At 38.4% G+C, this 19,152-nt stretch overlaps 1 protein-coding gene across 1 annotated transcript in view; it reads left to right on the top strand.

Moving 5' to 3' along the window:
* Positions 1-19,152, top strand: part of LRP2 (LDL receptor related protein 2) — a 194,161-nt gene that overhangs the window by 111,877 nt on the left and 63,132 nt on the right. Inside the window, exons 34-44 of the mRNA XM_045780260.2 lie at positions 2,175-2,284; positions 3,801-3,978; positions 7,055-7,268; positions 8,370-8,603; positions 10,352-10,540; positions 13,264-14,184; positions 14,317-14,482; positions 14,886-15,044; positions 16,184-16,470; positions 17,200-17,403; positions 18,309-18,551. Of these exons, the coding sequence (XP_045636216.2) occupies positions 2,175-2,284; positions 3,801-3,978; positions 7,055-7,268; positions 8,370-8,603; positions 10,352-10,540; positions 13,264-14,184; positions 14,317-14,482; positions 14,886-15,044; positions 16,184-16,470; positions 17,200-17,403; positions 18,309-18,551 (2,905 nt within the window). The remainder of the gene's footprint in view (positions 1-2,174; positions 2,285-3,800; positions 3,979-7,054; positions 7,269-8,369; positions 8,604-10,351; positions 10,541-13,263; positions 14,185-14,316; positions 14,483-14,885; positions 15,045-16,183; positions 16,471-17,199; positions 17,404-18,308; positions 18,552-19,152) is intronic.

The raw sequence follows: 19,152 nt of genomic DNA, 5'->3' as shown, positions 1-19,152 counted from the left end.
CTTCAAAGATGAATAAAGTTATTTTTTTCTACTTTTAAGTAGTTCACACATCTGAGAGTTAGACAAACAAACAGATGGCTTTGTTCCAGTGTGCTAAGTGTGATATGAGCAGTGACTGTGAAGTGTTCTGTGCCTAGGGGCAGAGGCAAACGTGTGGGGAGGGAGAATGCTCGCAAGAGAACCTGTGCACTGCATCCTGAAGGATGACCAGTGCTTATCTCTGCCAGATGAAGAAGGAAGGAAAGACACCCTAGGCAGAGAAAAGTGCTTGATAAAGACTCTGAGATAGGAAAATGCATTTTGTGAGTAGGGACAGCTCTGTATTTCCTCCCCTCACAGGGTATTTGACCTTGGACAAGTTACTTAACTTCTCTGAGCCTCTGCTTCTGTATCTGTAAAATGGGGTTATAGCCCAGTAACTAAAAGTGCTTCTTGACACTAAGGCGTCTTGTGAATACAGAGTCCTGTTCCCCTCAAACCACCAGTATGTTTAGAATATAGCCACAGAGGACCTATGAGAATAATGATCCAAGGGTAAGTTGCCCTTTCGTGTTTTTTATTGGTTTTCTCCTTTGGTGATGTCAATGGTGACTCTTTCAGGGGAATGTTAGATTTCATAAGGGCACAGAAATAGTGTTCTCTTGCTGTTTACGTGAACAGTATTCCTTCCAGCATAAGAGTAACTCATTTAATTCAAATTTGAAAATAAGAGAAATACTGAATAAATTGTTTTCCACTAGGGGTAGCTGTGTGCCCATTCACTAAATGCAATTTTGTCGCTGAAGAGTGAGGCATACAGAATGGTTGTGTGAGAGAGAACTTGATATATGCCAAAAAACAAGGAAAAAGAGCTTTCCTTTGAATTAAAGAGATCCTTAAGCCCAGGAAAAGGAGAGAAATTTTGACAGAAAGAAGCGAATTAAAAAGAGAGAAAGATACCACACAGGAGAGAGAAAAATCAGGAGAATGAGGGATTAAGGAGAGGGGTGTGTGTGTGTGTGTGTGTGTGTGTGTGTGTGTGTGTGAGGAAGAGAAGGAGGGAGGAAAAAATACATATAGATACAGAAAGAGGGCAGAGACAGAAACATAAACACTGATACACAAATAATCTATTTGCATTAAAAAGCAATTTTATAGAAAAACCTTCGTGCAAATCAGCATACATCTTCAAATTTCTTCCTAGCTTCTCTCAGACTTTCTCAAGTGCATATTGGAATAGCCTTGTTCCTATAAGAAACTGCTTCTGGTGTACTAACTCATATTTTTCCGTGATGTTTCAGGATTCTGTTAACATTAGTTTTCACAATTACAGTGATAATTAAAAATAGATAACACTAGGAAAGCCACTGAAGGTCCCTACACTTCTTTCATCATGTATAATATGGGCATCCACAATACGGTTAAAACGTCTCACAGAATTATTGTGAGGATTCAATCCAACAATGCTTAGTATAATGCCTGCTACATAGTAAGTGTCCAATAAATGGACCAATAAAAAAATAGGAAACACACTTACACTGGGTGCCGTGTTAAGCACTTTACATGTATTATAGCTCTGTGCAGAATGTCCCATTATCACCCACATTTTACTAATAAAGAAACTAAGTTCAGAGAGGTGAATTTACTTGCCTCAGTCAGATATAGAAGGTCAGGGATTTGAACTTTTGGATTTTAACTCTGGCTGTTAAGCTGGCACAGAATTCACTTTAACTCTGAGTAAATTTGGACTGTTTGGTGAACTGTGTTTTCAGTGATGGGCCACTGGGTGCTATGGGCAAGTCACTGGGATGCCAGAGAACTATGGGGCCCCCATTTGTCTTCCAGAGTTTTCTCCTGTATCTTTTCCTGAAGACGTTTTTGTAGTTTCTCTCAGGTAGTGAGTCTGTATGTTTACCGTTTGAATCCTTCTTTTATCCATATAAATTTTCTCTCCTGAAACTTGAGGTGAATTGAATAGGAATTTGAGGGCTGATTTTGCTTTTCTTACTCACTTTCTCCTGAGTTGATTTCCTCATAGCCCTGAAATGCAATTAGGGATTATCTGAATTTCACACAAACCCTCCCATTCATCTCTAATCGGGCTTTGGAATTTGTGTGTGTACGTTCTCCTTCATCTCAGCTTTCTTTATTTCCCTTTATGAAACTCAGTTCTAATAAGTGATTTTGTGCTATAGGTTTTGAAACTCCAGGGAGATGTCAGATACAGAAAGACACTGATTACCAGTGATGGGACAGCTCTTGGAGTTGGTAGTCCAGTTGGCATAACTGTTGATCCTGTTAACGGGTGAGTGTTCCTACGTGACACATGTCTTCTATGCAGCACCATTCTTGGTAATGTTATGGCCTGATAACATGGGAGATTTCAAAGTTAGGACCTTTTCTGAGTTCTTATGCTAGCATTTTGAAAAATACAGATCTCAGTGAGAAAGAGAAATAGCTCTGAGTTATATTTAACGTGAAGGATGTAACTTGTGTTTTGTTCTATGTTCTTTAAATTAGCAGCACTAGACTGGATAACATTTGAAATAGAACTCGAAGGATTCGGCTGAGAATTTGGAGGAAGGGAATTATGAAAGAATCAAATTTGTATTTCAGGAAGATGGGTCAGGATCAGAGTGGAAGAAACCAGGGGCAGGGAGACCAGTTAGGAGAAAGGGTTCAGCTAGGGAGGAGAGTTCTCAGTTAAGGGTAGATAGCTTAAATTTTTAGTGAACTCAGAATTCACAAGAGTTTTGTCTTTGTCCAGCAAAGGAATTTGGTAGCCTGGAATTTGAGAGGAGAAAGAAAATTATGACAAGAACTCAGGGCCAGTGATTAGCAAGGTAAGCACAATGGGAGATGAAGAGAGTAAATAAGGATGTTGCTAAAATGGTTACGTATTAGGTCCAGGCAGAGAGGGACCAAAGGTTTGGAAGCTCAGGCAAGTTTTAAGGGTGATGAATGGCTCAATAGAAGAAATAAAATAGGAGCGGCGAAGAGATGGGAGAGTTTGGTCAAAGCAGAGAATGTCAGAGTTTAAGAACTTAGAAGGAGGGAATTTTAGATTTGAAGATGAGGTTCGTGGGATGGGCATATTGGCAGTGCAAGAGGTTTGCAAATAAAGGTTGCAAAGAAGGGGTTTGAAGACTTGTGGGCAAAGAGTGTAAGAGAATTGTCTGCCGAGGCTATGGCAGCAGATGAGATAGAAAGGAATGGAAACTTGGATTCAAATCTAGAAGGTATGTCCACAATGGATATGGAGAGCAACTCTTCATATATATTAATGACATTTTATCTAGTATGGATTTGGCAGTTCTGTGTGGCAATTAGGTTTGTGTGTCATATTGCATTTTTCATCACAGGAATCAGAAAAGAAAGTAGCTGGTCTTGTGCTAGATGATGATTTGGAGGAGTTAAATAACAGGTCTGAAAGGTGAGCAGGGAGATACTTGACAACGTTTACATGAGCTTTGTTCTTCCCAGTGCACTGCGCAGTGCGTGGTTCTTTGAAAGGGATTAACCGTTGATATATGTTCTTTCCTAGTCATAAGCTTCCAACCTGTCTGACCAAGGTAAAGGATCCCCCACCAATTTTAGATACCATTTTAAATGGCCTCTACCCCAATAACAACTAGGAAATATACAGACATTGACAGAACGCAGGCTAAATACTCCTCCACCTTGTATGTCACAAAATATTAATGGTTCAGACTTCCTCCACTGAATCGTGCACATCCTGAGGACAATCAATACATGTTTTTTTCATTTAAGTATTTAATGAAACTGTTTTATGAAATGCTGGTGTTTTTTCCTGGTTGTAGGAAACTGTACTGGTCAGACCAAGGAACAGACAGTGGTGTTCCTGCCAAGATTGCAAGTGCTAACATGGATGGCACATTTCCAAAAGTTCTCTTCACTGGGAACCTTGAACACCTGGAGTTCATCACCCTTGATATTGAGGAGCAGAAACTCTACTGGGCTGTCACCAGCACGGGAGTGGTATGCGCACCCTGTTGGTCTTTATTGCTGAGATTGTATCGCTGATACCGATTGTTCCTTGTCTGGCTGTGGTTCCTGAACAATCTCACTTGGCTACTTGGACCAGTGTTTTGTTGTCCTTTCTTCCTAATAACTTTTTTCCCCAGAGCAAATATTGCTCTAGTTGCAGTCCATTTTTTTTCTAGTCTGTGCATAGTTCCTTGTAATGTTTATTGCCTTTTCCCTCATCCTTCGCTTTTCTTCAAGAGAAAATATTTCCATTTCTCATTTCTTATTTGTCCTTTAAGAGGCATTTCTTTCATGTTTTAGTGATTTTAAAGCTTTTCTTTGAAAGTTCTCCAGGCTCTCCAGTTGTAGAAACTAAGAAAAAAAAATGTAAATACCAAGCTTTTGAGCACGGCACCCCCTCCTAGCTACATGCTATTCTCTAAGGTCGTAACATGGTGGTTGCGTATGGGAAAACTCCCTTTTGTGGTAATTTTAAACTCCAAGGTTGAGTTCATTATTTTCTGCAATAAGAAGGAGAAACTCTATAATTACATCCATTTATGGAAATAGTGTTTGATCATCAGCTTATGCAGTTGAGCTGGGACAAGGCACATAGAAGGTGCCCAGTAATAACTATTGTTCCATTAAAATATTGCTATGGATGTTGTATTGAGTGTGTGCCAGTCTCTTCCCTGCTTTTTAAAAAATATTTTAAAAATTTTTTCTAATTTAAAATCACCTTTAATAATTCTGTTTTTGAGATTTCATCATTAGTATATATCTCTTTTTTTCTCAAGAGCATGCTGTGATCCAGTCTTTATGTTGGCCAGTTGATCTTTCAATGGTTGGTAGAAAATGAATCCCTGTAAATTTTTTATTATTATTATTTTTATTATGTTCAGTTAGCCAGCATATAGTACATCATAAGTTTTTGTTGTAGTGTTCAACGAATCATTAGTTGTGTATAACACCCGGTGCTCATCACCACATGTGCCCTCCTTAATACCTATCACCCAGTTACCCCATCCCCCCAACACCCCTCCCTTCTGTAACCCTCAGTTTGTTTCCTGGAGTCCAGAGTCTCTCATGGTTCATCTCCTTCTCTAATTTCTTCCCCTTCTGATTTCCCTCCCTTCCCCTGTGGTCCTCTGTTCTATTCCTTATGTCCCACATATGAATGAAACCATATGATAATTGTCTTTCTCTGCTTGACTTATTTCACTTAGCATAATCCCCTCCATTTCCAACCATGTCGATGCAAATGGTGGGTGTTCATCCTTTCTGATGACTGAGTAATAATACTCCATTGTATATATGGACCACATCTTCTTTATCCATTCGTTGAAGACATCTCGTTTCCTTCCGCAGTTTGGCTATTGTGGACATTGCTGCTATGAACATTGGGGTGCATGTACCCCTTCTTTTCACTATGTTTGTATCTTTTCTTCCCTGCTTTTTAAATAGTAGTGATTTCAGATCTGTTTTCAGCATTCATGGTCTCCATGATCTTACACGGTAGTTTTGATGTTCAGTTTGTTATTAGTTCAACAGTGCCAATTTCACTCCTAATATGTACTTATAATGGTGATAAACTTAGAGGATTAAAAAGAAGTAGTGATGGGTGAAAGCACTCTGTGGACTTTGATGTCTCTATGCAATGATGAGGGAGTGCTTGCCACATGTTTGATTTCTGTACACAACTTAGCATGTCCCAGACAATGCCCACCATCTTTCTCCCTTCCTATTTTTGCATCTGTCTTGCCCTCCTGAATGTGTGGGCTTGTTGGTGGCGTGACTGTCCATCTTCTTTCCCGGGTTAGAACCTTCATGTTCCCCTCACTCTAATAACCATGTCCTTATTTAATCATCACAAAATCCTGGCGATTTGTCCTCTGCCTCTTTTCTCAGGTCCAGCCTTTCTCTGCCACCACCACCATGCTGAGCCCTGAGCAGATGATAGTTGTCATTAATAAACCTTGCTTTCATGATGGAGACATGTTGTCTTCATAAATCCACAGCAAATAGGTTTGATCACTGCTCAGCCTAGAGGAGTAGCTCCAAACACTTGGCTAGCTAATCTGGTCCTGGTCATTCCTTCAAAGCTCCCCTCCAAGCTTATTTTCCCTCTGCTCTAGCTTTCTGGAACTTCAGTCAGTTTCTAGGGCATAACCTGCTCTTGTAACTGCTGGGTTTCCTTGTCCAGTGAGGTAGTGAGCCAAACCTCATCTGTCTCTCTCACCAGTACTCAGCTCAGATCCTGACACAGAGGAGGCACTTGAGACAAGTTTCTGGAATGAAATCAAACCAGTTATGTCTACAGTTTATTTTTCTTCCAGAAGCAGACTTGTCATTTCCCATTAGGAACTTCATTTTTGTGAGTTCTTTTCCAGTTTATCAGAGTCATTTTGACTAAGACTTGTTACCTGTTCTAATATAACAGCACCACCCTTTGCCCCTTTGCACTTGCTATCTTGTCATTGAATGAAGCATGTTTCCCAGTCCCATTGCAGAGATTGTTGGTGAAGATGTTAAGTTCAGGGTCGGTCAACTGCTGTGTAATGGTCTACAGTTTGACACTAAATGTGTATCCTTTTCCAGAATATCACATGCAGAGACTCAAGAGGTTTAGTTCCCTTTTCTTCACCATGCCATCTGAGAAAGTTGGTTGACTTACTTGAGCTGCAACTTCATTATCAGTGAAATGGGCATACTGGCATTTGCCTGACCTGCTGCTCCATGTAATTGTAACTATCAAATCAGAAGACAGATATGAAAAATCTCTGTGAACCATAGAGTGCTATATAGATGTGATGTATTATTATTAAGAGAATGTTAGTTTGCTGGAGGGGAGGTGGGTGGGGGGTTGATTGGGGTAACTGGGTGATGGACATTAAGGAGCGCCTGTGATGTGATGAGCAATGGGTGTTATATCCCCCTGATGAATTACTGAACTTTATATTTGAAACTAATGATGTATTATATGTGTCTAATTGAATTTAAATTAAAAAAAGAGAAAGAGAATGTTAGTTTTAAACATTTCTCTCATTTCACCATGAATCAGTCAATAATGACAATTCTGATTTTTTAGATCGAAAGAGGAAATGTGGATGGTACAAATCGAATGATCCTGGTAAACCATCTTTCCCACCCCTGGGGAATTGATGTCTATGATTCCTTCCTTTATTATATTGATGAACACTATGAAGTCATTGAAAGAGTTGACAAGGCCACTGGGGCCAACAAAGTAGTCTTGAGAGAGAATATTCCAAATTTAAGGGGTCTTCGAGTTTATCACAAACGTGGTAAGTATTTGTCACCGAAATATATGACTATACATGAATGTACAATGTATAGTCAGACATCTACACACTTAAATATATAAATACATGCACACACACAGGCCCATATACATACACATGTATGCAAATTGAAATTACCCCAACTGTTTTTAAAATGATAACCCTGTCATAAGGTTGGCTCAGTGTCAAAGACTAATCTGGCATCTGAAAGACCAGGTTGACTTCAGAGTAAGCTTATTCCCATTCTTTCCCCATCGTTTTAAATTCCTTACTTTGCTTTTCTTCATAGCAGTCTCTGACATATTATCTATCAGTTTGTTGTCTGTGTTTCTCATTAGAATGTAACCTCCATAAGGATGGGCATTTTGTCTGTCTTGTTTCTTGCTCTATATCCAGTAACTAGATGAGTTCCTGGCACATTGAATGTGGTCAGCAAACATTGGTTGGGTACCTGCTGGCAAAGTGTTAACAGGATAGAATTTTTAATCTTAAAAGAAATACTTGCTATTTTCAACACATTTTTCATAGATAATCTAACTTCTGATTGGCCCCTTAAATTAGTATTGTGATCTAGAAATTATTTTTTAAAGTTTTGACATATTTTATAGCTTGTAGTCTCTAACCAAAGTTTATTCAACAGTTTGTTTGCTGTCTATAACCTAGGTTTATCACTTGGCATTTGTTTTTATTGCATGTGAAAAAAACCTTTAAATGTTCTTATTTAATGCATTCTAAATCAAATGGCCATCACATTGTTGATCATATAATAAAAACGATGTAATTTTAAATGCCAGTATATAGGTCAGAGGGTGAAAAAAATTAGAATTTGCATACTGACTTCCCTGGTTCTTCTAATTCCTCTATGATTTGTGGAAGAAAAAAAAATGCTGTTCCATTCTCTATTATATAATAGTTTCAGTACCTTTATGTGTTAGTCGTATAAGCTGTAGTCTCTTCAACGCTGTTTTTACGTTGCTAACCGAGGTACTGCGTTTTGTTATTGATTTTTATAGTGAATTATGTGGTGACCCAATAAAAGATACTTGAGATGGAGTGTCAAGTATGTGAGGTCAAAAGTTATAAACTAATTTTGATTTCATTTAGATGCATCCTCCAACGGCTGTAGCAACAACGCGAATGCCTGTCAGCAGATTTGCCTGCCTATACCAGGAGGATTGTTCTCATGCGCCTGTGCCAGTGGATTGAAACTCAATCCTGATAATCGGACCTGTTCTCCATATAGCTCTTTTCTTATTGTTTCAATGCTGTCTATAATCAGAGGCTTTAGCTTGGAATTTTCGGATCACTCAGAAGCCATGGTGCCAGTGGCAGGCGAAGGTATGCCAACTCCAATAGAAGTAAGATTTCACTGTCTGGTGCCATGTTGAATTCTTGGTGCTGTAAAGCATTTCTCCATGTTTGGATTCAGCATGTAATGAAGCTTGTCTTTCCCTTGAGATAAACTGGCTCTGCCTTGAATTGTTCTCAAACGTTAGTGTGCATCAGAATTGGAGAGCTTATTAAAACCCAGATCTTGGCCCCCTCTCCAGATTTCCCCATTCAGTAGTCTGGGGTAGGGCTAGAGAATTTGCATGCCTTTTTTTTTTTTAAATTAAGTTCAGTTAGCCACCATATAGTGCATCATTAGTTTTTGATGTAGTGTTCAGTGATTCATTAGTTACGTATAACATCCAGTGCTCATCACATCTGTGCCCTCCGTAATGCCCGTCACCCAGTTACCCCATTTCTCCCCACCCCCTCCCTTCTGCAACCCTCAGTTTGATTCCTAACGAGTTCCCAGGGCATGGATGTCACTGGTCCATGGGCCACACTGAGAATGACAGGCCTAGAGCAAGGTAGAATGTAGCATGAGATTGCAAGAAGTATACAGAGTTGGTGTTTAGAAGAGCAGTTAATGGAGATTTGGGATCAAGGTTAAGTAATGAAGTAGTCCATAATATGGTTTATTACTATGTATTTGATGAGTTGAAATAAATGAGTTGACAGTATTAGAATCTCCTTAGTAACTGTATTTTTGCAGTATTTTATGTTTGTATATTGTGAACATAGAAAATGATCACTTGCTTCTTAGGTGAACCAAGAGATTTCTAGGTGTATGCTACCACAGGAGGAACCAAGTGTTTAGTAGCATCACAAGGAGTATGTCACAGGATAATGATAGAAATAAAAGATAGAAAGGGAAGAAAAAGGGTGAAGGGAATGGAGGGGTGGGAGAGATAGTTAGAAGAGCCGACAATACATACAGTGAAAGGAGTCAGGGAACATCTGGGACCACACGTGCTCCTGACTGATGATTATAGTCACAAGTACTCATGACTCCTCTTTGTGTATTACCCATATCTAAAAAGTTATGGATCTAAGTTACCATGTTGTAAAGATATTATAAAATCAATAATTTTTTCTCCCAACTTTTCTTTTTGAAAAATTTCAAATCAGAAAAATTGAAAGAAAGGTACAATGAACATCCTTATACTGTTCCCCTAGAAACAAAAATTGTTAATATTTCGACACATGTGAACCCTCAATCTCTCTGTGTGTGTGTGTCTATGTGTCTGTGTGTACATGCACATACATATACATACATTTAGTGTTACTAGTTTCAGGTGTACAGTGTAATCATGGATTCAAGGTTTTATTCATTTTTTAAATTCAGTGTGTTGTAAACATTTACTACAATTACTCTTGATGCTTTATGGATTCATTTTGGCCAGGTAAAGCCTCTTGAAATGACTGCCTGTTTCTTTTGACATGATCCCATTAGTGTTTGAGCGCTCCCTTGCTTCTGGGTATAAGATCTTCTAGGCTCACCTTGTACCTTCCCTTCCCAAACTTATGATCAACTGTTTTTCTCAGGAGCCCGTTCTCCTTATTGTGGGAAATGGCTTTTAGAAACCAAGATCTGGGTGCTGGGTGTGCTCATTGAAACTGAGAAACAGTATTATTTTGTAACGGGGACATGGTCAGAGCAGGGGGTTGGGAATGATGGTTTGAGAGGAAGGGCAGGAATGTAAAAGTTCTAGTTCCAGTTAGAGCATTGTTTAATGATCTTTTCTTAAATGTTTCAGGACGAAATGCACTGCATGTGGATGTTGATGTATCTTCTGGCTTTATTTATTGGTGTGATTTTAGCAGCTCTGTGACATCTCATAATGCAATCCGTAGAATCAAACCCGATGGGTCTGGTTTTACGAATATCGTTACACATGGGATAGGAGAAAATGGAGTTCGGGGTATTGCAGTGGATTGGGTAGCAGGTAGGTAAGCTGGGTAGTGATTTTATTGAGACTTTTTTTGTGTTTTTTGCACTTCATGTTCAAAAGTTTAATCTAACACTGTATGTTCTACAAATCTATTTTTCTAGACAATTATTGGTATTATTTAAGATAAATTAAATTATGCTTTTAGACTAAGCTATATGTTTATTAAGTTAACGGTAAGGTGTTTCAGTGGACAGAGTCATAACAATTAATTCATTTTCTTCTATTAGTAACATAATCAAAACTGTAGGAATAATGGCTAGAAAAATTGTTGATTATTTTTCACACTTAGATTAGCACCTAATTTCTAAATTAGAAATGTCTACATTTTCAAAAAGGAAGGGATATTAAAATTAGTGAACCGTGAAATGACAATCAGTTATTTTAAAGCTGAGCAATTTTAGTTGACAAATTCTTAATCGCTTTATCCTGTTAATGTATAAAAATCCTTTGATCATTAGGCACTTCCTTTATTGTAATTATATTGAAATGCTTGACACAGTATTACATTAACTTAGTTGTATTGATTCATGTACTTAATTTTATTAATTTTATTTTTTTAATAATGACATACACAGCATACATTTATTAATATTGTAAACAACTCTAGGAATACAAATATGATCTCCAGGTGGTAACAGAACCCGTCATCACTGACTTATTCCCTCGTTAACCATTGTTGAAGCTCCCCATGAACCCTGCCTGTTCATAACCCCTGTCTCTCCTTTGATGTGCTAAGACATTGAATTAGTTGGTAATTATCTCACATATGACTTGACATGTTCCCACTCTTGCATAGCAAAATCACCTGCTGCTTTTTAATTTTAATTTTATTATTTTTTTAAAAAGTTTTTTATTTAAATTCCAGTTAGTTAACATACAGAGTAATATTAGTTTTAGGTGTCATGTACCTAGTTTTAAATTACCATTTGTTTTTATTTAATGATACCCTGAGAAACAAATGTATTATATGTATTATAATTTTGAGAATATGATTCTGTTCTATAAAAATAAGTATGATTGTTTGGTATGATTGGTAAGTAGACATCACTTAGAAATTTTAAATTTTTATGAAAATCTAGGTAGTATAATTAAGAGTTTATTGTAAATATTAAATATCATAGATAAGGCTTTAATTGGATTACTGTATTACTTCTGAGAATATAGCTAAAGCAGGGGTCAGCAGAGCATGGCCTGTGGACCAAATGCAGCTCGCTGGTTGTTTCTTCACCCACAGTTTTATTGAGAAATAATTGACACACATCACTGTATCAGTTTAAGGCATATGGCATCATTGTTTGACTTACATATATTGTGAAATGGTTATCGCAATAGGAGCAGCTAACATCCATCATCTCATATAGATACAGTAAAAAGGAAAGAAAGAAGAAAAGAAAAGAAATTTTTCTCCTGTAATGAGAGCTCTTAGGATTGACTCTCTTAACCACTTTCAAACATACCATACATCAGTGTTAACTATAGTCATTATGTTGTACATCCTCAGTACTTATTTTTTATAACTGAAAATGTGTACCTTTGGACCATGCCTGTTTTTGTAAGTAAGGTTTTACTAGAAAACAGCTGTGCCCATTTGTCCATGACTGCTTTTCATGTTTACAATGCTGGACCTGAGTACTTGCGAAAGAAACCATATGGTCTACAAAGCCTAAAATATTTACTATCTGGTCCTTTAGGGAAAAAGTTTGCCAAACCTGGATGGAAGGATTTGAATACATAAAGGGTAGACCAGCAACATATTGCATATTGGCCTGATTTCTCCACAGCAATTTTGACTCAGACCTAGGAACAAAATAGATGTCCCTTGGTAGCAGAATTGACCATTCAACAATAGGCGTTTGCTTATGTAGAATCAGTATGGGATCACTCTCTACTCATTCTGCTGTCTTCACACCGTTGTTTTTATTCTGCATTTACATCCTTCCGTAATGTCCAGAGACAAATGGGTTTTTGTTTTGGTGGCTTTAGAAGGTCCACGTGATGAAACAGCGACACTAGTCAGACTGGAGTTAATACTAAGCATAAGGAGCACTTGATGACATCGGTAATAAGCTGAGAGGCTGCTGGCTCTTCTTCTTTGCTCCTTTCGTCATATTGGGAGTCAAAGTTACACCATGATAATGTGTATTAGAGTGTTTGGAGATTTAGGTGTTAGACATTCAGGTGGAAAATGAAGGACATTGTGGAAAAAAATTTTTCCATAGCAAGTGGATTATGACGTTTGCTATGAATTCTAATCTGCTTTAGAAGCTGAAGACAGGCACTTTCTCTTTAAATTTGAAGAAACAATTTTTTTTAAAGATTTATTTATTTATTTGAGATAGAGAAAGAGTGTGTGTGAGGGTTGGGGAGAGGCAGAGGGAGAGGGATAGACTCCACTGAGCGTGGAGGCCCACATGGGGCTTCATACATGGCTTATCACAGGGCTGGATCTTCCAACCCTGAGACCATGACCTGAGCCGAAACCAAGAGTTGGATGTTCAAATGACTGAGCCACCCAGGTGCTCTAAAACAATTCCTTTAGTTCCTAAGAATAAATATTTATTTTTCTAAGTCTAAACTGAGATATTTATTATCTTGTAAAAGAGAACATTTACTGACCCAAACCTCATCCTTCTATATTTTGTTCTGAATTTGAAAAGGTTCTCTTTTGTTCCTTCTTGGTTTTGCATTTATTAGCATGTTCTTTCATTTTCCTGCAGGTAACCTGTATTTCACCAATGCTTTCGTGTCTGAAACACTGATAGAAGTTCTGCGGATCAACACCACTTACCGTCGTGTTCTCCTTAAAGCCACTGCAGATAGGCCCAGGGATATTGTTGTAGACCCCAAGAATAGATATCTCTTCTGGGCTGACTATGGGCAAAGCCCAAAGATTGAACGTTCTTTTCTTGATTGTACCAATAGAACTGTGCTTGTATCAGAAGGCATTGTCACACCACGGGGCTTGGCAGTAGACCATAGCAATGGCTATGTTTATTGGGTTGATGATTCTTTAGATGTAATTGCAAGGATAGGTATTGAGGCAGAGGAATCTGAAATCATTGGTTATGGCAATCGCTATCCAACTCCTTATGCCATCACTGTTTTTGGAAATTCTATCATATGGGTAGACAGGAATTTAAAAAAAATCTTCCAAGTTAGCAAGGAACCAGAAAACACTGAGCCACCAACAGTGATAAGGGACAATCTCAATTGGCTAAGAGATGTGACTGTCTTCGACCAGAGTGTTCAGCCCCGGTCACCAGCTGAGGTCAACCACAATCCTTGCTTGGAAAATAATGGTGGATGCACCCATTTCTGCTTTGCTCTGCCTGGATTGGACACCCCAAAATGTGGCTGTGCCTTTGGAACCCTAGAAGGTGATGGCAAGAGCTGTGCCATTCCAACAGAAAATTTCCTCATCTTTGCCTTGGAGAATAACTTGAGAAGCTTACACTTGGACCCGGAGGCTCATAGCCCACCTTTTGAAGCAATAAGTGTGGATAGAGTTGCTGTAGACCTGGTCTATGACGGCTTAAATAACAGAATCTACTTCACACAATCTTTAGCATCTGGAAATGGTCAGATTTTGTATGTCAGTCTAAATTCAGGGACCAGGTCTCCCACTGCCATTATTTCAGGTAAGGGCACTCCAGGAGCAACTTATCTTGGAAGTTGACATAATGTAGTCAACCCACGTGGATGACCCTGTGGTTCTAAAATGCCTTTTGAGACTCTAATGCATTTGTGTGTGTTTGTTGGTGTATATCCAGGTAGAGGGAATCCTGATGGCATTGCCTTTGACTGGATCAATAGAAGAATATACTACAGTGACTACATCAACCAGACAATTAACTCCATGGCTGAGGATGGGTCTCAGCGCACTGTGATAGCCCATGTTTCAAAGCCAAGAGCAATTGTATTAGATCCTTGCCGAGGGTATGCCATGGTCTTATTTCATATTTCTTTTCCTTTTTTTTTCATATTTCTATATACTTATTTCTGGAAGGAGTGGGGCCTGAAATTATGTTATGTTCATAGATAGCCAACATTTTATGGGCTTGAAACTCTGTAGCTATATATTCAAGAGTGAAAAAACATGAGTAATTTTGAATGGCATGTAAGTCCTGTTGTTGTTTGAAAGGTGGGCTGTATACTAGGAGTTAATGCTGTCACTCAATAAAGCCCTTTTGGGCAAGTTGAGTAGGTGAGAATGGAGTGGGTTTCATTTGCCATTTTAATGTGAGATCTGTGGTTAAAGAAAGCCGCCATTCTTTTGTAACTAAAAGGTATTATGATGTTCCTTGTGGTGAATTAATTATGACTCCTTTTGAATAACTAGGTACATGTACTGGACTGACTGGGGTACTAATGCCAAAATCGAGAGAGCAACACTGGGAGGAAATTTCCGGATACCTATTGTGAATAGCAGCCTGGTGTGGCCCAATGGGCTCACTTTGGACCATGAGAATGACCTTCTCTACTGGGCAGATGCCAGTCTGTACGTTCTTTCATTATTTTTGTGGGTGTTGATAAGAAAAGTTCTTGCTTTCACTTTCAGAGGAGGGATTTGCATAACATGATGAAAATATAATATGCCAGATAGACATGGCCAAAATGTAGGATCATGGTTTTATGAACTATATTCTAGACTGGTAAATATACCTGTCAAAATTGATCTATCATGAGATTGAATAATTATGAACTAGAAGGCATCTAATGATACATTACTAGATGAGTTAATTTCAATTATAATTACAAATGTAATCACTCAATTTATAACATCCAGGCCCCATGTAACTATCATAAAATGTGAATCACTTTTAAATGCACATTGATATTAAGTTTCCTCTGGGCTTTAGCCTTCAGTTAAAAACATATTCCTTTAGTCTTTGACTGTTGGTCATCTTCTCAAATAGATTTTTTTCTGCCATTTTCGTAGTGTTTTCCTTATAAACTTTTGTCAACTCTAATTTTACATGTAACTTCTCTAAGTAGCCCCGAAATTACTCACATTCCAATCATCCTGATGAAATAGTTGAAAAGAGGAGAGGATTTCATTTATTATTGCTGGTGTCTACATGTCAGGAATCTTAACTTAGATTGCTTATTTTCTTAAGATTTTGATCTTCTGCTTGTGACGCTAAGCACTTAACAATCTCCTCCTTCCTTTATCTTCTCATTTGAAGCTCTCAATGATGTTTAGTGTCTGAATTTGGATCACTATAGGTAAATACCTCAAGGTACTGGGTAAATGACAGATCAAGAAGGTCATTAAGGGAGTGGGAAGGAAAAAGTAATTCACATTTTATTGACGACCGTGTGCTAAACACTGAGGTCCATGCATTGTGTGTATTATTTCATAATATTCTCCTATTTCTAATTTTGGCTTGGTTCCCTTTGTAGGATTACTTATGGGTTATATTACTATTTGGAAATCAGTGATTTTTATAGGCCATTGTTTCACAAGCAAATGAAGACCTCCCGTCATCAGATGAAATTTTTCTTCCTGCCATATGCTGCTTTTGAAAAGAAAGTTGGGGGTTTGTGTAAAGGAATGGTTAGGCCCAGGCATTGGGCTGCCATTTGAGGTACTTACTCTTTCTGGATTCCAACATTTTCTTTTTTACTTCATTTTAGGCAGAAGATTGAACGCAGCACTCTAACGGGCACGCAGCGTGAGGTCATTGTCAACACAGTCTTTCATCCTTTTAGCTTGACTCTCTATGGCCAGTATATTTATTGGACTGACTGGAACACGAAAAAAATTTACCGAGCTAACAAATATGATGGGTCAGGTCAGATGGCACTGACCGTGCGTCTTCCCTTCCGGCCTAACGGTATTCGCGTTGCCATGAGCCATCAGCCGCAGTGTAGTAATCCTTGCAGCGAGTTTAATGGGGGCTGCAGCCACATTTGTGCACCAGGTAAGGCATTGCCCGTGAAGATCGAATCACATAGAGTAATAATGATGATTGGTGGGGAAGGCTGGGGGATATTCAGCTCTAACAGGGGAAAAAGTCCAAATTCTCCTTCATTTCAGGGTAATTCATAAAATAGATTTGGGGGTTTGTAGGCTTAGAGGAAGACTTTGACAGGTTTCTTTTCTATTTGATATGGAGCCCTCTTATGAAGGAAATTTTGACTCAAGCGTGGTGAAAGTAGAACAAAAGATGGGGTCTTTGGCTGCCAAACTTCATGACTTGAATAGAAATTCCATCAATGAGCTTACCTCCCTTAGGAAAGGATCTAGTTCTTCCACCTGGGAGGTACTCTTTATAGTTTGAAATATCTCTGATGATATTTTAAAGTATGATGCTATGTATTTCATAGTGTGCTTTATAGATAGCAACAGAGTCACAGAAAGATGTATCTTTTGATATGATTGTTTTACAGATGTTGCTAAGAAGGGAGAGTCATTGCTATTGTTTCAGTGTAGGCAAGAGCTCGTTGTTAAAGATAGGGTGAATTAGCCACACTTACTAGAATTGGTGGTTGTTCTTCATGGAAAAATGACACAGAATATAGTTGAGAGGCTGATGGGAAGAGTTTCTATAGTGTCTTTAATACGGAAATATTGCCACTGCTGTTCTGAAACAGAAAATATGAATGGTTGCTACACAAATCTTTTGCTTTCTGGGCCAACGTTTTTTCAGGTCCGAGTGGTGCTGAGTGCCAGTGTCCACACGAGGGCCACTGGTATTTGGCCAACAACAAAAAGCATTGCATCGTGGACAATGGTACACGGTGTGACAGTTCCAAGTTCACCTGCCTCAATGGGCACTGCATCTCAGAGCAATGGAAATGTGACAATGATAATGACTGTGGTGATGGCAGCGATGAGCTGGAAGGCGTCTGTGGTGAGTTGGACTCTTGGAGCTTTCATTAGGCGGTGCACTTGTCTTTTTGCCAAGTGTTTGGTACAGGGTCCTGCTGTGTGTGAATAGGTGTGACTTTTATGCCTATGTGTCCTGTTAGAACTGAAAACATTTATTTTGAGAATGCAGACTGTAACAATCACATATAAGCTGATATACATGCAAGGGAGTAATGTATGATGCTTTATTAGAAAGCACCTCTGTAGTGGGTAAGAGCAAAGGTGCTGGATTAAAATCCTAGCTATGCTGTTTACAGTCTGTGCAGCCATGGGAAAGTGACCTAACCTGTCTGAGCCTCACACATCTCATCTGTTGATGGAGCTATTGCTAGGATTTTTGTGAGGAGTGAGAGAAACAATATATAAAAACGTACAGCATGGGTATTGGTGCATGCCAAGCATGACTTAGCATGGAACTAAGAGCTCTAATAGGTTATTGTTATCATTTTACTAATTTTCATAGTAGAAGGATCATTAGTAATTTATTGAGATCCTTCAGGATTTAGCTTCCATCTGGATGGGGTGAGTAAAACACTAGAAGTTAGCCACATTTTTCCAATTGACTGTGTAGGGGCTAAGAGTTTTATTTTCCCCAAAGAAGTTGTATTTGCGTGCTTTTCTGTGATTGGGATAAAATTTTAAATGGAGATGATAGAGAAATGAAGTGACTGTGACATTTGCTTTAAATACCTAATTTCCTTAAAGTATACAACATATTTTGTTTAATCTAATTTAAAGTTTGTCTCACTTTGCATGCAGTCCGTTTGCAGCCCTTTTGGCTTTAGAAGGTAAACTCGAAAGTATCCATTTTATTTGACTGTATTTTTTTTAGAAACTAGGATGATGCTCTAATCAAGAAGTCTCTTCAATGTTTTTTCTTCCTCTTAGCGTTTCACACCTGCCACCCGACAGCCTTCACCTGCGCCAATGGGCGATGTGTCCAATACCATTACCGCTGTGACCACTACAATGACTGTGGTGACAACAGCGATGAGGCAGGGTGCTTGTTCAGGGACTGTAATGCCACTGTGGAGTTCACCTGCGGTAACGGAAGGTGCATTCCTCTTCAGTTTGTCTGCAACGGCATCAACAACTGCCATGATAACGATACCTCAGACGAGAAAAATTGCTGTAAGTCCATCAAGTACTTACTTTGCTTTGGGGTCTGAAATCTTTTTTGTTGTTTTTTGTGTTTTGTTTTTTCGAGTCTCTTTCACTTCATGGGAGATAATTTTTACATAGAAACAAAGGGTTTCTGAAGAAAAATCCCTAAATATTCATCTAGAACATGAATTTCATTTTAATATATTCTGCTAAATGGTTTTTAAAAACAACTTTACTATATTTGAATTATTCACCTAAATGTATGGACCCACATGACCACTGAATATTTTAACCTCAAATATTTTATCCTTGGTTTACGTATCTGCCAGACGAAAAAGTCACTTGACAAAATTTTTGATTGTTCTGAAACTTTTACCAGCAGTTACTGACAAAAACTGTTGCCTACGTGTGTTGTGGTTAATGTTTGTTATGCACAAAGCTGTATAGTGTGGTGTTGACTGAAATGATTTCTTTCTTTCATTTTTCTGGTAAATTGTTTTGTTGATTTTTCCAAAATTTCTGGGATTTGCTCTTCAGCATCTAGGGAAAAGAAAAGAGCAGTGTGTAAATTCCGATACATTTTCGGTTTGGATATAGCTACAAGCTCTGCTGCTCTTGTAGGTAGAGT

The sequence above is a fragment of the Ursus americanus genome, chromosome 1 (genome assembly GCF_024610735.1).
Source record: "Ursus americanus isolate L20-20 chromosome 1, mUrsAme1.1.p, whole genome shotgun sequence".
Lineage (NCBI taxonomy): Eukaryota > Metazoa > Chordata > Mammalia > Carnivora > Ursidae > Ursus > Ursus americanus.
The sequence above is the reverse complement of the archived record's forward strand: the minus strand, read 5'-3'. Positions and strand labels throughout refer to the sequence as shown.